Source organism: Oncorhynchus keta, chromosome 1 (genome assembly GCF_023373465.1).
Source record: "Oncorhynchus keta strain PuntledgeMale-10-30-2019 chromosome 1, Oket_V2, whole genome shotgun sequence".
Taxonomy (NCBI): Eukaryota; Metazoa; Chordata; class Actinopteri; order Salmoniformes; family Salmonidae; genus Oncorhynchus; species Oncorhynchus keta.
This window is the reverse complement of record NC_068421.1, coordinates 54576195-54594941: the sequence shown is the minus strand read 5'-3', so window position 1 is coordinate 54594941 and position 18747 is coordinate 54576195. Positions and strand designations below refer to the sequence as shown.

The 18747-nt window shown below is 44.3% G+C and overlaps 1 protein-coding gene across 3 annotated transcripts in view; it reads left to right on the top strand.

Annotated features, from left to right (window-relative positions):
• plppr3b (phospholipid phosphatase related 3b) overlaps positions 1-18527 on the top strand; it is a 31287-nt gene extending 12760 nt beyond the window's left edge. For all 3 annotated transcript variants that reach the window (XM_035776833.2, XM_035776828.2, XM_035776822.2), the window contains exons 7-8: positions 3488-3661; positions 4906-18527. In XM_035776833.2, coding sequence (XP_035632726.1) covers positions 3488-3661; positions 4906-6327 — 1596 coding nt within the window. In that variant the 3' untranslated portion in view covers positions 6328-18527. The remainder of the gene's footprint in view (positions 1-3487; positions 3662-4905) is intronic.
• The last annotated feature ends 220 nt before the right edge of the window (positions 18528-18747 follow it).

Here is an 18747-nt window from a genome sequence, read left to right as displayed (position 1 = left end):
TAATTATCCTAAACAACAGTATATAAGGCATATTGACATTTGAGAGAGACATAAAGTGAGGCATAACGCAATCACAGGTGTTGATTGTGAGAGCTAGCTAAGTCAACAACGGGTAAGACAACAACAGCTAATCAGCTAATACAACAACAACAGGTAAAATGGCGATGAATGGGCAGAGAGGGTCAGTTAACTACACACAGGGCCTGAGTTTCTGCCTAGGGCCGACAGATAAACAAAGGTAAACATAGTGGAGTACCGTGATAAATGAACAGTCCAGCAGGCATCATCTATGTAGCCAAGTGATCATAGGGTCCAGTGTACAGCAATAGATGAAACAGGGAAGCCGCTAGGTAGTTGTTACTACACTAGCATGCGGGAGACACAGCGTTTAAAGTTAGCAGTAAGTAGAAGCGTCGTCCGGCAAAGGTCGGTTGACCAGTCGTGGTGGTACGGCAGGGTGCCGTGGCGACGAAGGGCCCGGCCAGATGGCGAAAGAGGTATTGTAGTTGTGGTCATTTCGTTTGCTAGCCGCAAGATGCGCCTAGCTCAGGGCTAGCTTTGGGGCTGTGTCACTCAGTGGCAGCTAGCTAGCTGTGATGATCTATGGTCCAGGGTTTACGGCAGGAATCTGGCATTTTAGTGGAGAAAAACAGTCCGAGACTGGCAGGTGTTATCCAGGCTAAAAAAACGGCTGGTGCTTGAGCAGAGGGTAAAGGCCGCGAGCAGTGGCTAACGATGACTAAATAGCTAGTAACTTAGCTAATTGGCTGGCTACCTTCTAATGAAAGTTTTGGCTATAGGGTCTAAAACATATTGCGGATTTGTGTCACATTGAGTGAGGCGGGTTACCGGAAGGTATATTTAATAAAAAATGGAAAAAGCGATTGAAAATAAATTGGAATATATACAAAAAGGATGAAAAATACAAAAAGTAAATGAGAGGACAACAAACCACGTCTGCACTGCTACGCCATCTTCGATATACAGAAGGTAGCAGGTCAGACCCCCTTTGCCTCCAGAACAGCCTGAATTCTTCAGGACATGGGAACATTGCTCAATTGGAATCAAGGAACCTAACATGTGCCAGGAAAAACATTCCTTACATCACTACACAACCCGGCACTAGCCTGTACTGTTGACTGGATTTGCTTACACCAAATCCTGACTCTGCCATCAGCATGACGCAACAGGAACTGGGATTCATCAGACCACTGCTCAATTGTCCAGTGTTGATGATCACGTGCTCACTGGAGCCGCTTCTTCTTGTTTTTAAGTGATAGGAGTGGAACCTGGTGTGGTTGTCTGCTGCAATAGCCGATCCATGACAAGGACTGACAAAATGTGCGTTCTGAGATGCAGTTTATTGCCTTTTTTCAGCGAGCTGTTTTTGCCCACAGGACTGCCGCTGACTGGATGTCTATTGTTTGTCGCACCATTCTCTGTAATCCCTAAATACTGCCGTGTGTGAAAAGCCCAGGATTCCAGTCTTTTCTGAGATACTGGAACCGGCGACCATAGCACGGACAATCATACCACGCTCAAAAACACTTAGGGTCACTCGTTTTGCTCATTTAACATTCAATTGAACAGCAACTGAATGCCTCAATGCCTGTGTACCTGCTTTACATAGCAAGCGACTGCCACGTGACTCACTGTCTGTAGGGGTGCACCTAAAAAACTGTCCACTGAGTATACAAAACATTAAAAACACCTGCTCTTTCCATGACATAGACGGACCGGGTGAATCCAGGTGAAAGCTATTTTCTTTTTTTGAATTTTACCCCTTTTTCTCCCCAATTTCGTGGTATCCAATTGTTTTTAGTAGCTACTATCTTGTCTCATCGCTGCAACTCCCGTACGGGCTCGAGAGAGACGAAGGTTGATAGTCGTGCGTCCTCCGATACACAACCCAACCAAGCCGCACTGCTTCTTAACACAGCGCTCATCCAACCCGGAAGCCAGCTGCACCAATGTGTCGGTGTTGTGCACCTGGCAACCTTGGTTAGCGCGCACTGCGCCCGGCCCGCCACAGGAGTCGCTGGTGCGCGATGAGACAAGGACATCCCTACCGGCCAAGCCTCCCTAACCCGGACGATGCTAGGCCAATTGTGCGTCGCCCCACGGACCTCCCGGTCACGACAGAGCCTGGGCACGAACCCAGAGTCTCTGATGGCACAGCTGGCGCTGCAGTATAGCGCCCCTAACCACTGCGCCACCCGAGAGGGGAAAGCTATTTTCAATCAGTGTAGATAAAGGGGAGGAGACAGGAGGCAGGGTAGCCTAGTGGTTAGAGCGTTGGACTAGTAACTGGAAGGTTGCAAGTTCAAACCCCCGAGCTGAAAAGGTACAAATCTGTCGTTCTGCCCCTGAACAGGCAGTTAGCCCTTCCTAAGCCGTCATTGAAAATAAGAATTTGTTCTTAACTGACTTGCCTAGTTAAATCAAGGTTAAAAAATAAATTAAAAAAGAGGGTGAATGGGCAAGACAAAAGATTGAAGTGCCTTTGAACGAGGTATGGTAGTAGGTGCCAGGCGCTCACTGCAACGGTGCTGGGTTTGACACAACTTTGGGAAGCATTGGAGTCAACATGGGCCAGCATCCCTGTGGAAGGCTTCCAACGCCATAATACATTTTACAGACACAAAAAGATCCCACCTTGTCGAGCGTATTTGGTTTTTGTCGAAATTTTGAAACGTTTTTTATCCGACATATTAGGGACCATATTACATATTACGGTGGACACACCAATTAAAGAGGCAGCATTGACATTCATGTAAACAAAAGCATCCAGAGAGTTCATAGCACGGTTAGAGTGTATTGCTAGGGCCAGGTGAAATTTTATGTGGCAGTGTTTCTCATAGGCCCCTAAGACTCAAACGAAAAAGTGCCTGTCTCTTTAAGTCAATTTATAAACAAAAACTGTGACTAAACATGATTGGCTAGTTTAATTGATTAAACATGCCTAAAATGCCGTCGTGATAAGGAAGGATCCCCCCCAGATTTGGGCTTTTTTTGTGTTGTTCAGTGGCTGGCCAAGTACAATAGCAGATTGATTAGCCACAAATTAGGGAATTGTGTGCTAATATTGTTTGAGAATAAAGTGGAATTGTAACCAAAGTATTCACACCAGATTCTCAATGTACAAATCCCTTGCGCAAATCTGTCCCGACTATTCATTTTAAGTAAGAGCTTATTGTATTGTGCCATGCTGGCCTTTCCCCCATATATATATATTTGATGGCTTAAATTGAAATGTTTGCCTCAAACCGTTTAAAATATTATCATCAAGCTTACAATATGTGGATTGAATTAAGGGAAAACACGTACAAGGCATTTTTGGTTCATAAATAGCTCATGAACTTAATGGTTTAGAACCCGTTTCTGAGCAGGAATAAAACGTTTCATATACATAGAAGAATGGAATGTATTTGAGTTTTTCTGTTATAATATCTCACCGTGTATTTTCTCAATTTCTCTCTACTTGCAGATGTACTTCAACTCAACCATCTCAGACAGCACCAAGCTGCTGAAGCCAGTGTTGGTGTTTGCGTTTGCCATCGTGGCGGCGCTAACCGGCCTCACCCAGATCACCCAGTACCGCAGCCACCCCATCGACGTCTACGTGGGCTTCCTCATAGGGGCCGGCATCGCTGCTTACCTAGTAAGACCTAACTTCCAATGACATCTATCTTGACTTGTGACATTCATTTGACAGTGATGATGCATATTAATCTTTATTTCTTTTCTATCTGCAGGATTGACAGGTGGTTAAAACATTTAGGAACATGACATTTAAGGATTCTGACAAAGCGGATTTAAAAAAGGGCTATTCGTGCGCGCATACATTTCTGAAAGGGACAGTACCAGTCAAAAGTTTGGACACACCTACTCATTCAAGGGTTTTTCTTTATTTGTACTATTTTCTACATTGTACAATAATAGTGAAGACATCTAAACTATGAAATAACTTATATGGAATCATGTAGTAACCCCAAAAATTGTTAATCAAATATTTGATGTATATGTGAAGGGAGTGTACCGACTACTTCCTGTAGTAGCCAAAACCATTCTGCAATTTGATTTCAGGCGAGCACTGGAGGGGAAAGTGTTATTCACTAGACAGTGATGAAGAATTTCAGCTGATCAAACTGCACTGCATACCATCTCTCCCTCCCCCACTTAAACGGCTTACCTGCAGTTTAGTGCTAGGCTCTTTGATATCTCCAGATTGCTGTTCTTATTGAAGTTTTTCACACTCCTCCCTCTCTCATTTGCTTTCCGCTTTCACACAACTATCTGTCCTCAGGGAGGGATGGAGTTCACTTTCATACCCATCATTTCATTCCCCCTCTCTCTCTCTCTCTCTCTCTCTCTCTCTCTCTCTCTCTCTCTCTCTCTCTCTCTCTCTCTCTCTCATATATATATATATATATATATATATATATATATATATATATATAATATATAAACTCCCTCTCTCTCTCCATTTTAGACTCTCTTTCCATCCTTCGTCTGAATGGGGATTATTTGAACAGATTCTGGAATTGTCTTTCTATGACATTCTGTCTGTCTATGGTGGGGCCTACTCTACATAACCATTTGTCTTATCATGCTCTCTCATTCGTATGTCATTTTTTCTCATAGCTCTTTTCTGTCTCATATCTCTTCCCTTCTCTCATTTCCTCTTGGTCCCTATGTTCTCTCACTCTTATCGGAGATAGCGAGCGGTGGTTAGAGCTAGCTCGTCAGTTCTGTTTAAGTCAGCTTCCTCTGGAGTGTAAAGCGCAGGGCAATAAACCAGGCAGACGAATGATAGTGAATGATAATGACTTTCCACAGGACTATTATGCCGAGTAGCTGTGGAGGGATTTCAGGCGACCAATGCCTTCTCTTCTTCTCTTCCAGGCTTTCCATGCCGTTGGCAACTTCAGGTCCTCCGACGACATCATCATCAAGCCAGCTCCGGCCCCCCAGAAGGAGGACGCCCTGCGAGCTCTGACCCAACGGGGCCACGACTCGGTCTACAACAAAGGTGTTGCCTCAGCATCGGAGAGCGCCGACGAGATCGCCGCGCCACCCTCCCTGGACCGGCTGGAGGGCATGGGGCGGCCACTACAGCGCGAGAAAGCTTCTATCGGGAGCTTGAAAAGGGCCAGTGTGGACGTGGAGCTCCTGGCGCCCCGCAGCCCCATGGGCCAGCAGACCATGGTGACCTTCAGCAACACGCTGCCCAGATCTAGCATGAACGCTAACGGAGGCCTGGGCGCTAACGGGGGACCAGAGGAGTCCATGATGCCTACTCAACCCGTACAAAGGAGGCTCAAGGCTGTGCAAGTGCCCATGGACCCCATGCGCTCACAGCAGTTGGTGACGGAGTGGAAGCAGAAGTCCATGGAGATGCGGGGTCTGAGCCTTAGGGATGAAGCCGAGCGAGATGCCAGTGAGGAGGGCTCCGAAGGGGGGGAGGAAGGGTCCGAGGACGGGGGGCCACAGGCCTCGCTCTATCCATCTATGGTGCAGTCCAACAGGGGAGCTTCTGCCGGTCCAATCCCCGTCAGTGTGGGGCCTCCAGGAAGTGCCAGGGTGGTGGCAACTCCTAGACCCCCCCACATCCCCGAGGCGGGTCCCCCGCCAGTGTCGCCCAAAAGCGCACTAACCCGCGCCAAGTGGCTGTCCATCACAGAGAAGAGCGGTGGTGGCGGGTCGATTCGCGGGGCACCCAACCAGCCGCGCATCATGCAGGTGATCGCCATGTCCAAGCAGCAGGGTCTCCTCCCTTCCTCCTCCTCAGGGGGCACGCCCAAGTCCTCCGAGACCACCTCCACCTCCTCCTGCACCTCCTCTACGGCCAGTGCCGATTCGCCCCACTACCGCCCGCCCTCAGAGGCCCAACGTGATTCGGCCATAATCACCGTGGACGCCCACGCCCCCCACCACCCGGTGGTGCACGGTGGCCCGCCCCCCTGCTCGGGCAACGGGAACCCCTGGGAGTGGAGGGGCGCGTCCAACGGCAGCGACCCTCGAGACTCCTACGAGCTCAACGACCTGAACCGCGGCGACAGCGTCGGTGCTCGCGGCAGCACTGGCAGTTTCCGGCCACACCAGACCATCTCGCCGTGCTCCTCCACCGGCGACGGAGACCCAGAGATGCTTCCCCCTCTGCCCCTCCCCCACGCGGAGGTCCCCCGCGACGGGAGAAGCCGGGAGTCCACTTTACGACGCAAGACTGCGCTAGTCCTCCTGGAGAGGGACATTCAATTTCAAAACAAGAGTGAGCAGGAGAACTACTATAACAAAATACAGGGTGGCCGGAGGTATAAGGATTAGTCACAAACTAACTGATAAGCCTTACAGTCAAACCACAAAAGAGCACAAAACCTGGACTGACACGCTGGGCTCTGCTATGACGCATCTCTCGGACTTTGTGTGATATCAAAGGAGCTGTGCAAAACTGTTGTAGGCTACTACGATGTATGCCAGATGGAGGGAAACATCTCGAGTTGCTGTGGGACTCTGAGGTATCTTCAGGAGCACATAGACGTTTTTCAAAGGTTCAAACCAGAAGCACACCACCACGCAACACAGACCAAAAAAAAAAGGACAATGTATTAAAGCTCCGTCTACTGAGCCGAACCAGGCGGTTTTGTTACATTTCTTTATTGACGCCATCTTCCTTTTCAATGTTTCCCCTGTTATGACCACTCGATGGGCTGATTGTCTCGTGTTGGAATGGCATCTACTGTATGTTGTGTTCTCTCCGGTTTTAGTGCTTGATTGCTAATGTGTAGATTCTGAGCATGTATGTCTGGGTGTTTTTGTGTGTTTGGGTCAGTGGGTCAGGTGCTTGTGTGTATGGGTGTGTGGGTATGTGTTGAAGAAGCAGTGTGCTTTCAAAAAACAAAAAGATGTTATTCTGCGGCAGAATGTTCGGAGGGCCACTGATGGTGCCCATTCTCGACAAAGTTCAGACCTTGACCTTAACTTGAACAACAACAAAATGTAACATGAACTTCCTTCTTTTAGTGGAGAATACCACGAGGACTGAATATGGCTGTAAATCGTGCGAAGGAGTGCTTTTCAATTTCAACATTTCCATATGGATGTTACTTTCGAGACAGCGACGGGATTACCCCTTGACTTAAAGCATTAACCGTGTGTATTTTTCTGGCTGGACACGGTATAAGAGAAACCACAATAGGATAAGTGACATCTGTCATTTGATCAAAGCAATAGAGGCAGTATGTGTAAAATAGAATTGGTTATTTTGAAGGTTTCTTTGTGCTGATCGTTGAAAGTGAACATGTATACACATCAGCATACTCCTGCGGATGGACTACTGCATGTATGTGGCTGTCAGGTTGGAAATACTACTTTGTCAGTAAACAAGAACAACAAAAAAAGAAATTAAAAGTTGTCGTTAGTAACTGAACTGTGAGGTACCAGTGTGGCAAATGTTGCATATCTGAGACTTTATTCTCCACCAAAGCACTTCAACTTACAATCAGAAGATGTGTAAATTCCTCACAACAGCTTTAGAATATGCTGTATTTTGGCTTCTTTCAAAGCGCGTTCTAGTGCTGCGCGCGAAATTCCAGCCGTGTGCCTTTTTAAAGGGAATTTACCCACTGTTAAGGAGATCGCATTCATGGTAAATGCTGCAGCTCAAACGTAAATTCGACACACGCCTAAACAAGTGCAATGCATTTGTTGTCAATGCATTTCGGGTTGAATCCTGGCCTTAGTGTGTCGACTATATAATTTCATTCAGCAAATTATGACCCAAACACACCCATTCCTTTTTGTTTGTTATTATTTTTTAGACCTTTTCCTCCCCAATTTCGTGGTATCCAATTGGTAGTTACAGTCTTGTCTCATTGCTGCAACTCCCGTACGGACTCGGGAGAGGCGAAGGTCGAGAGCTGTGCTTCCTCCGAAACACGACCCAGCCAAGCAGCACTGCTTCTTGGCACAATACCCACTTAACCCAGAAGCCAGCCGCACCAATGTGTCGGAGGAAAACACTGTACACCTGGTGACCGTGTCAACATGCGCTGCGCCTGGCCCGCCACAGGAGACGCTCGTGCGCGATGGGACAAGGACATGCCTGCCGGCCAAACCCTCCCCTAACCCGGACGACATGGGCCAATTGTGCGCCGCCCCATGGGTCTCCCGGTCGCGGCCGGCTGAGACAGAGCCTGGACTCAAACTCAGAATCTCTAGTGGCACTAGAGATACCCCGAGTCCCTGGTTTGAGTAGCACCCTGAGTTGTCCCCTAAAAATACAACAATATCTTAGACTAGAATTATTAGGTCACACAGTCTGTCTTCCTAGAGTTGGCCTACCTGTACTCATGAATCATGCATGAATCTTCTTCCAAAAGGAGATGAGTCAGAAAGAGTATTGGCTTTGTGGGGTATTAAGCTCTTTAAAGGCCGTCTATTTATCTATCTAACTCTCAGCCACCATGATACACAACGATCCTCATTACACTATAGTCTACCATAAGTAGTTAATTAAAGACCAAATAGACCACTATTTTGTCTAGAAAGTAGACACATTGGTTTGTCTAGGAACAGCAAAATGTGTTCTCTCCCATTTGTTTAATTAAAGTAGTTTATCCTAAACACACTCAAATGCACAACAGACTACACAACCATTGGAGAGGCACTCATTTGCTGGATTACCGTGCGAGTTGGGGTTCACTAGCTAGGCGATCAGTCTGGTGTCAGGGAGATGGAGAGAGAGAAGGCAGCCCCAGGCACCAAGCAGATTGCTGTGGATGATGTCCACAGCAACTGGGGGTCTAAATTAGCACCAAAACGCCTGCGGGTATACACTGACTATGATTTATTACTGAGGAATATGCTAAACAGACACACAGGCATGTACGCTCACACACACACACACACACACACACACACACACACACACACACACACACACACACACACACGTGTTCACATGAATGTCCCCACTCACAAAGGCACACATGCATAGCTACATACAGTACTACAGGAATTCACTTCATTAACCAAATGGGATCCTTGCGAAACACAGCGTTGCATCTTCTCTGTTTAATAAATGAAGCTAAACTATGTTTTGCAGGCATTTTAATGAGTCAATTCTCAGGGCAAATTGTGTAGTCTTCAAATCATTACTTTCCCTAATCCGTCTCTTTTAGTCTGTTAACTTCTTCTCTCGTGCGGAGTTGAAACGATGCTCTTAAATTGAGGTGCCGGAATAGAGATCAGCATGCCCCATGAGGTGACTGGTTAAACTCGCCAATTAAAGGGAGATTAAAGGGAGCCAGAGATATGAAAAGATGTTGCCAAACATGAACTGCAGAATCCTAGATAGTCTCAAGGGTGGCGTTTTCAACCCCCCCAGAAATGGTCTGCTATCCACCATCTGAAGCCCTGCCTATTTAACACATGCTCCACCAAAACAGGTTATCTCAACCCGCAGAGAGGCCCTTTAATTGATCGTGTTAATAATACATGCTCAATTGATTGAGGATGGGAGTTATCTGTTTTCTTGCTTATTGTGAATTGTCTTTGTTGTCGTGGAAAGATTAATAATGCAAGGATAGAAGTGGGCAGAATAGTTGCCCTATCGGATGGTTAAAGAGCGTCCATGCCCCGATGGTATCCTTGACGATGCACACGGAACCTTGTGTCCCACACCTGGGGCCTCATTATGCAGTTACCAGGGCAACGTGTAGGAGAAACACACTCCCCCCTTCTTCCTCCTACTCTCCTTCTCTTTATCTCTCTATCCTTCTCCCTCTATCTTTCATCGCATGCACGCACACACACACACACACACACACATAGGAGACTGGAGACAGGCTTACCACCAGTCAATTTCAGATCAGCATAATTCTGCATTAATGTACACCTGGGGTCAGCATCCACTTGGTGATGACCGTTTGATTAGATTTTGCTGCCAGACAGATAGGAACTTGCTGTAGATTTGGAGTGCAAAGTAGATTTTCTTCTGTACACTGCAATGTAACCCGAATTCAGGCTTGCTTTTTTCTTTAGGATAGATAAATTCCAGCTTTGAGCTTCAATGAAAATTCATATCCTCAGTGCTTGAATTTTTCAGATCGTCTGATACAAAAACACTTATCTGTAACGATTTCATCCGGCAATATCTGATCAAACAGAGGCTTCTTATGCCGTTCTGATTAAAAGCCAGATCAGATAGACACGCACTATTAAAATATGTAATTGCAAAGGCATTGTGATGACACGATTGTGGAAGAGACCTGGTACAGTGTAATTTAATCCAAGTTATTAACATGAAGAAAGGAGCAGGCAATGATGATTTATTCAATCTAAGAGTCAACAGCCGAAGCCTGAGAGGATGATGAAAAATGTGAGTAATATCAGCCATCTGTTAAGGGGAGGTGTTTTTGGTCTCAGTATCTCTTTAACAACCAGACTCAGACACAAAAAGCGACTTGCGTTCAGCCTCTTCATAAAGTGCCTAATGGAAACTTTTCCTCGGCTGGTTTGCATTGAACTTTTGGTAGTTTCAACACCCCACCTACACACCCACACACACGCCGCAAGGGGCAGAGACGGCGGTCAGCACCCTGTGATATACATTTGTTTCTTTATTTCCTGGAGGCGAGCACAGCCCAGGCTGTTGCTATGGCGACAGGGGCTCTGCAATGTGCGCTTGGAGTGTGAATCAATTTATCATTTTAATGAGGAGTGTGTGTGTACTGTGTGAGTGTTTGTGTGTGAGTGAGAGAGAGAGGGTGGGAGCAGCAGAGGACAGGTCAAAAGGTGCATATGAGACAGGCATTCAATTCATTTGATTTTTCTGGCATTTCATGAAAGAATGCATTTGGATGAATCTCTTACCATTTTCTTGTCTGTGCTTCTGAATACACTGACAGGCCTTCATCAAAATCTTATTTCAAGCATAACATTACACGCTTAGAGTAGTTTGCACATCAATAAGGTGAGAATTGATGTAATCTGAGCTGAGAGCCAAATATCTGTGATACAGTACCTTTGGCAATGATATGTTTGGTAAACGTGTTAAACAAACAGTGCAGGAGAGGACTAGAGGCAGGACAGGACTACAGGGAAGGCAGGAAGAAAGTGAGGCAGCGCAGGAGAATGGAGTGATTTCAGTGCCAAGAGTTCCAGAATTTTTCATGTGTGTCAGGATATTGAATTTGAATGTAATGTTTTTGAATATGTAATGCACAAATTGAATAATTTAATTCATAAATATTTCATGATTTTAGACTAAATTGAGTGACTATTGCATTCCATTTTTAAATGAAATGATATTGAAATGTTTTAATTAAATTAAATTGAATATTCAAATTGAATATTTATCTATTCAGTTTCAATATGATAGATATTGCAATCATTGTCTGCATCAAGTTTACAAAATATAATTTCAAATTTTCAGTTGCATATATTCAACCTCTCAGATGCATTCAGATTCAGTTTTCAAATTAGGTTCTCTAAATTCAGATTCAAAGATAAGATTCAAAGATGCATTCAGATTCAATGATAAGAAGGCTGTTCCTAACCAATTGTATTTTTTTTATTTTTATTTGCATTCTTTCTAACTTATTTTTTTACTTATTTTGTACATAATGTTGCTGCTCCCGTCTCTTATGACTGAAAATAACTTCTGGACATCAGAACAGCGATTACTCACCACGAACTGCAGAATCCTTTTTTTCCTTTAATGAGTCCGACGAGCCCGACCTGAATGACACACTGCTTTTCCGGGAACAGGCCCAGATCCCCGTCATTTACGTGAAGAGAAGGCGGAGAAAAAGGGTCCAGAGGTCGAGCTGCCTTCTGAGAATTCTTAGGCAATCGAATAAACCCCCACTGCCTTCCGTTCTGCTCGCAAACATGCCATTTTTGGAAAATAAAATCGATGACCTACACAGAAGATTAAACTACCAACGGGACATTAAAAACTGTAATATCTTTTGCTTCACGAAGTCGCGGCTGAATGACGACATTATCAACATACAGCTGGCTGGTTATTCGCTGTGTCGGCAGGATAGAGCAGCGGTGTCTGGTAAGACGAGGGGCAGCGGACAATGTATTTTTGTAAATAACAGCTGGTGCATGATATCTAAGGAAATCTCAAGGTTTTACCTTCCTGAGGTGGAGTATCTCATGATAAGCTGTAGACCACACTATGTACCTAGAGTTTTCATCAGTATTTCCGTAGCTGTCTACATACCACCACAGACTAATACTGGCACTAACAGCACTATCAGCATGTTAAATGTGCAACCAGAGGGAGAAAAAACTCTGTAATACCAACATGTTTTAAGCAGACCACAATAGTTTCTGTGCCCAAGAACACTAAGGTAACCTAAATGACTAAATGACTACAGACCCATAGCACTCACGTCTGTAGCCATGAAGTGGTTTGAAAGGCTGGTCATGGCTCACATCAGCATCATTATCCCAGAGACCCTAGACCCAATCCAATTTGCATACCACCCCAACAGATCCACAGATGATGGAATCTCTATTGCACTCCACACTACCCTTTCCCACCTGCACAAAAGGAACACCTATGTGAGGATGCTATCCATTGACTAGAGTGGGTTAGGGAGGGTTGGCCGGCAGGTCTTATCGCGCACTAGCAACTCATGTGGCTGGCCGGGCGCAGTGCATGCTAATCAGGTCGCCAGGTGTACAGTGTTTCCTCCGACACATTGGTGCGGCTGGCTTCCGGGTTGGATGTGCATTGTGTCAAGAAGCAGTGTGGCTAGGTTGGGTTGTGTTTCGGAGGACGCATGGCTCTCTACTTTCGCCTCTCCCGAGTCCGTACGGGAGTTGCAGCGATGAGACAAGACTGTAACTACTACCAATTGGATACCACGAAATTGGGGAGAAAAAACAACACATCCGCCACACTAATCCTCAACACGAGGGCCCCTCAGGGGTGCGAGCTCAGTCCCCTCCTGTACTCCCTGTTCACTCATGACTGCACGGCCAGGCACGACTCCAACACCATCATTAAGTTTGCTGATGACACAACAGCGGTAGGCCTGATCACCGACAACGACTAGACAGCCTATAGAGAGGAGGTCAGAGACCTGGCCGTGTGGTGCCAGGACAAAAACCTCTCCCTCAATGTGATCAAGACAAAGGAGATGATTGTGGACCACAGGAAAAGGAGGACTGAGCACTCCCCCATTCTCATCGATGGGGGCTGCAGTGGAGAATGCTTCAAGTTCCTTGTTGTCCACATCACCAACAAACTAACATGGTCCAAGCACATCAAGACAGTCGTGAAGAGGGCATGACAAAACCTATTACCCATCAGGAGACTGAAAAGATTTGGCATAGGTCCTCAAAAGGTTCTACAGCTGCACCATTGGTAGCATCACTGCAAAGTATGGCAACTGCTCGGCCTCCGATCGCAAGGCACTACAGAGGGTAGTACTGGCATATGGCCTAGTACATCACTGGGGTCAAGCTTCCTGCCATCCAGGATTTCTATACCAGGCGGTGTCAGAGAAAGGCCCTAAAAGTTGTCAAAGACTCCAGCCACCTTAGTCATAGACTGTTCTCTCTGCTACCACACGGGAAGCGGTACCGGAGCACCAAGTCTAAGTCCAAGAGACTTCTAAACAACTTCTACCCTCAAGCCATAAGACTTCTGAACATCTAATCAAATGGCTACCCAGATTATTTGCATTGCCCCCCCTCTTTTACACCGCTGCTACTCTCTGTTGTTATCATCTCTGCATAGTCACTTTAATAACTCTACTTACATGTACATATTACCTCAATTACCTTGATTAACCGGTGCCCCCGCACATTGACTCTGTAACAGTAACCCCCTGTATATAATCTCGCTATTGTTATTTTACTGCTGTTCTGTAATTACTTGTTACTTTTATTTCTTATTCTTATTTTTTATTTTTTTAACTGCATTGTTGGTTCGGGGCTCGTAAGTATTCGTCGCATGTGACTAATACAATTTGATTTGATTTGAAACCAGAGACAACATCCTGGTACTTTGCCAGCCAGGAAAGGTAGATGAGAACTGATAGAATCAAACAATCACTGTGGTAAACAGAAGGGTCCATGCTATCCGCGATCCTTGGGATGTCCCTACCCCATTGAGGTTGAAATTGTAAATGGTTTGTGTTAGACGTGTTAGTTTCAAGTTTCCGGCAAGGGTAGTCATGTTAAGGTTAACATGTAACTGACTGGGTTGAGCTAAAGCCTAGGCATTGGTCCTGTGACTTGGATGGGTCTCTTCAAGAAGGAGCTCAAAGGGGGGTGAAATATAACACAGGTGGCTCGGTGACTATGCTCATGTGATGAGTGACTTGTCTGAGACCTGAAAACGTGCATTGTCTGGCACACAGGAGACCCGGGTCAGAACCCCATCACTCAAACTAATGTCCCATGTGCCTATGGTTCTATTAAGTAATTTTTCCGTTTACCTCATGCTTTATTTTTAATAGATTTACTTAGAAGTACTTTCATTTGTATTTATTCCTAGTGTGTGCTGTGTTTTGGTTTACTTCTTATTTACTTATTTGAGTGACTTCCTTTCCTTTCAATTCGTTAACCCCTTTTGTCGCATTGTGTAAATTAATGTGTTATAATTAGGGACCTGAGCCACACTCACCACACCTGAGGTGTACAGTAATGGGGTTAATGAGTTGCCCTTGCACAAAGGAAGCTGTTTGTAAACAAGTTATTTGTGGGTGTCAAGTCCTGACCATAGAAAGCCTGTATTTTCTATGGTAAAGTAGGTCAGGGTGTGACTTGGGGTGTTTAGTCTAGTTTATTATTTCTATGTGGGGTTCTAGGTTTATTTTTCTATGTTGGTGTTTGTATATGATTCCCAATTAGAGGCAGCTAGTAATCGTTGTCTCTAATTGGGGATCATACTTAAGTTGCATTTTTTCAACCTGTGGGTTATGGGATATTGTTTATGTATAGTGTGTTTGAGCACTACGTAGTCACGGGTATTTGTAAGTTTCGTTATTTTGTTTTCAGTTTCACTTATTCATTAAAAGATGTGGAACTATACTCACGCTGCGCCTTGGTCCGATCATTATTACGAACAACGTGACAGTGGGGAAAAACTCATTCTGATTGGCTGGACCCGGCTCCCCAGTGGGTGGACTTAACTCCCAAGTGGGTGGGCCTCCTAGTCTGCGCCCCTTACCAGTCATATGAAATCCATAGATTTAGGGCCTAATGAATTTATTTTCTTCTATGAACTGTAATTGTTGCATGTTGCATTTAGATTTTTGTTCAGGATAGTTTATAGCCGAAAAAGTTAAAACACTAGAGCGAAATTCATAGGAGGAAAATAAATTCAACATGCCACATTGTCTTCAGAAAGCGCCAGAAACAGCTATTTACCACAGTGCTGTTTAATTATATCTGTTCTCATCTACTTTTCCTTGCTGGCAAAGTACCAGGATGTTTTCTCTGGTTCTCTGGTTTTTTGGAAACTGAATCTGAATGCATCTGAGAAGTTGAGTATATGAAACCTTGATCAACTTGAAATTACAGTTTGTAAGCTTGATACACAAACAATGAATGCAATATCTACCATTTTGAAACCAAAAATATAAATATTCAATTTTTAAAAACTGAATGCAATATTCACTCATTTCAGTTTCAAATCATGAAATACAATTTATGGATTCAATTTGTTCATAACAAATTCAATATCCTAATTCAAATATTCAATATTATGGAATTCAAATGCAATTTCTGTTGGCACTGAAATCGCTTCATACTGGAGGCTGGGGAGGTCTAGACTCTAGAGGCAAAGTTTTGTACAACTGGAATGTAAATTCTTTACCACTGAAACTCTGTTTTGATCTTTTCAATATCCCCCTGATCACAAGGCAATTAACTGCTGTGTGCATGAGAGGAGGTGCAGTAAACCCAATGGAAAGAACTTTCTCCTTCCAGATGACTGTTCTCTCCCTTTGCTATTGAATGTGAAGAATGTGTGAATGAATGGAATGTGAATATCTCATTTAAAAACACTAGGAGCAAACTATTCCTCGTTGAACAATATACCACAGACTATACCACAGACTATACCACAGACTATACCACAGACTATACCACAGACTATACCACAGAGGAAATTATACTATGGCATTGTTTTTTAAATTATGTGGTAGTTTTTCTATTTTGGTCTATTTATTTCCGTCATTACCGCCCATTGTTTTCTTGTGTGGGAACATCGCAATTACCCACAGGAGTATGGCTATTCAGCTGTAGCGTAAGATATTGGTAACTGATCAAATAAACACTTGAGGAAATGAGGGATACAAAGTACAGTGCCTTGCGAAAGTATTCGGCCCCCTTGAACTTTTGCGACCTTTTGCCACATTTCAGGCTTCAAACATAAAGATATAAAACTGTATTTTTTTGTGAAGAATCAACAACAAGTGGGACACAATCATGAAGTGGAATGACATTTATTGGATATTTCAAACTTTTTTAACAAATCAAAAACTGAAAAATTGGGCGTGCAAAATTATTCAGCCCCTTTACTTTCAGTGCAGCAAACTCTCTCCAGAAGTTCAGTGAGGATCTCTGAATGATCCAATGTTGACCTAAATGACTAATGATGATAAATACAATCCACCTGTGTGTAATCAAGTCTCCATATAAATGCACCTGCACTGTGATAGTCTCAGAGGTCCGTTAAAAGCGCAGAGAGCATCATGAAGAACAAGGAACACACCAGGCAGGTCCGAGATACTGTTGTGAAGAAGTTTAAAGCCGGATTTGGATACAAAAAGATTTCCCAAGCTTTAAACATCCCAATGAGCACTGTGCAAGCGATAATATTGAAATGGAAGGAGTATCAGACCACTGCAAATCTACCAAGACCTGGCCGTCCCTCTAAACTTTCAGCTCATACAAGGAGAAGACTGATCAGAGATGCAGCCAAGAGGCCCATGATCACTCTGGATGAACTGCAGAGATCTACAGCTGAGGTGGGAGACTCTGTCCATAGGACAACAATCAGTCGTATATTGCACAAATCTGGCCTTTATGGAAGAGTGGCAAGAAGAAAGCCATTTCTTAAAGATATCCATAGAAAGTGTTGTTTAAAGTTTGCCACAAGACACCTGGGAGACACACCAAACATGTGGAAGAAGGTGCTCTGGTCAGATGAAACCAAAATTGAACATTTTGGCAACAATGCAAAACGTTATGTTTGGCGTAAAAGCAACACAGCTCATCACCTTGAAAACAGCTCATCACCCTGAAAACACCATCCCCACTGTCAAACATGCTGGTGGCAGCATCATGGTTTGGGCCTGCTTTTCTTCAGGAGGGACAGGGAAGATGGTTAAAACTGATGGGAAGATGGATGGAGCCAAATACAGGACCATTCTGGAAGAAAACCTGATGGAGTCTGCAAAAGACCTGAGACTGGGACGGAGATTTGTCTTCCAACAAGACAATGATCCAAAACATAAAGCAAAATCTACAATGGAATTGTTAAAAAATAAACATATCCAGGTGTTAGAATGGCCAAGTCAAAGTCCAGACCTGAATCCAATCGAGAATCTGTGGAAAGAACTGAAAACTGCTGTTCACAAATGCTCTCCATCCAACCTCACTGAGCTCGAGCTGTTTTGCAAGGAGGAATGGGAAAACATTTGAGTCTCTCGATGTGCAAAACTGATAGAGACATACCCCAAGCGACTTACAGCTGTAATCGCAGCAAAAGGTGGCGCTACAAAGTATTAACTTAAGGGGGCTGAATAATTTTGCACGCCCAATTTTTCAGTTTTTGTTAAAAAAGTTTGAAATATCCAATAAATGTCGTTCCACTTCATGATTGTGTCCCACTTGTTGTTGATTCTTCACAAAAAAAATACAGTTTTGTATCTTTATGTTTGAAGCCTGAAATGTGGCAAAAGGTCGCAAAGTTCAAGGGGGCCGAATACTTTCGCAAGGCACTGTATATTGAAAGCTGCTGCTTCCACACAGGTGTGGTTCCTGAGTTAATTAAGCAATTAACATCCCATCATGCTTAGATCACGTATAAAAATGCGCAATTGCCCATTATTTTTTGCTACCGTGGTTTCGAAGAAGAGATCTCAGTGAATTTGATAGAGGGGTCTCAAAGGAGCAATGTTGGGGTTAAATGGTGTGTGTTTATGTGTGTGTCTCAGTCACCAGATCTCAACCCAACTGCACACTTATGGGAGATTCTGGAAAGGCGCCTGAGAAAGTGTTTTCCACCAGCATCAACAAAACACCAAATTATGGTTACATCCCTCCAATAGAGTTCCAGACACTTGTAGAATCTATGCCAAGGTGCATCGAAGCTGTTCTGGCAGCTCGTGGTGGCCCAACGCCCTACTAAGACAATGTATGTTTCCATCATTTTGGCAATTACCTGTATGTAGATGGTATAAAAAGATTTGTACATACAGTATCTAAATGTTTTTAAAACGGGGAAACCTGTCACGACTTTTAATCAAACAATAAAACATTAAACGCTGTATTTTCTCTCCCTGGCTGGCCTTTTCTCTGTCTCCAACCCACATCCATGATTGATGACTTTGACATGCAATTATCGCTATCCTCACTGGTTCTTGACCCACCTATCAACGGAGAAAGCGATTACAGATTTTCAACCTAAAATCATTCCATTCATTTTGTTTACCAGTGCTTAGTGAGTACATTTTTTTGCATTGATCCTCTGTCTTCTTTTTGGTTTCA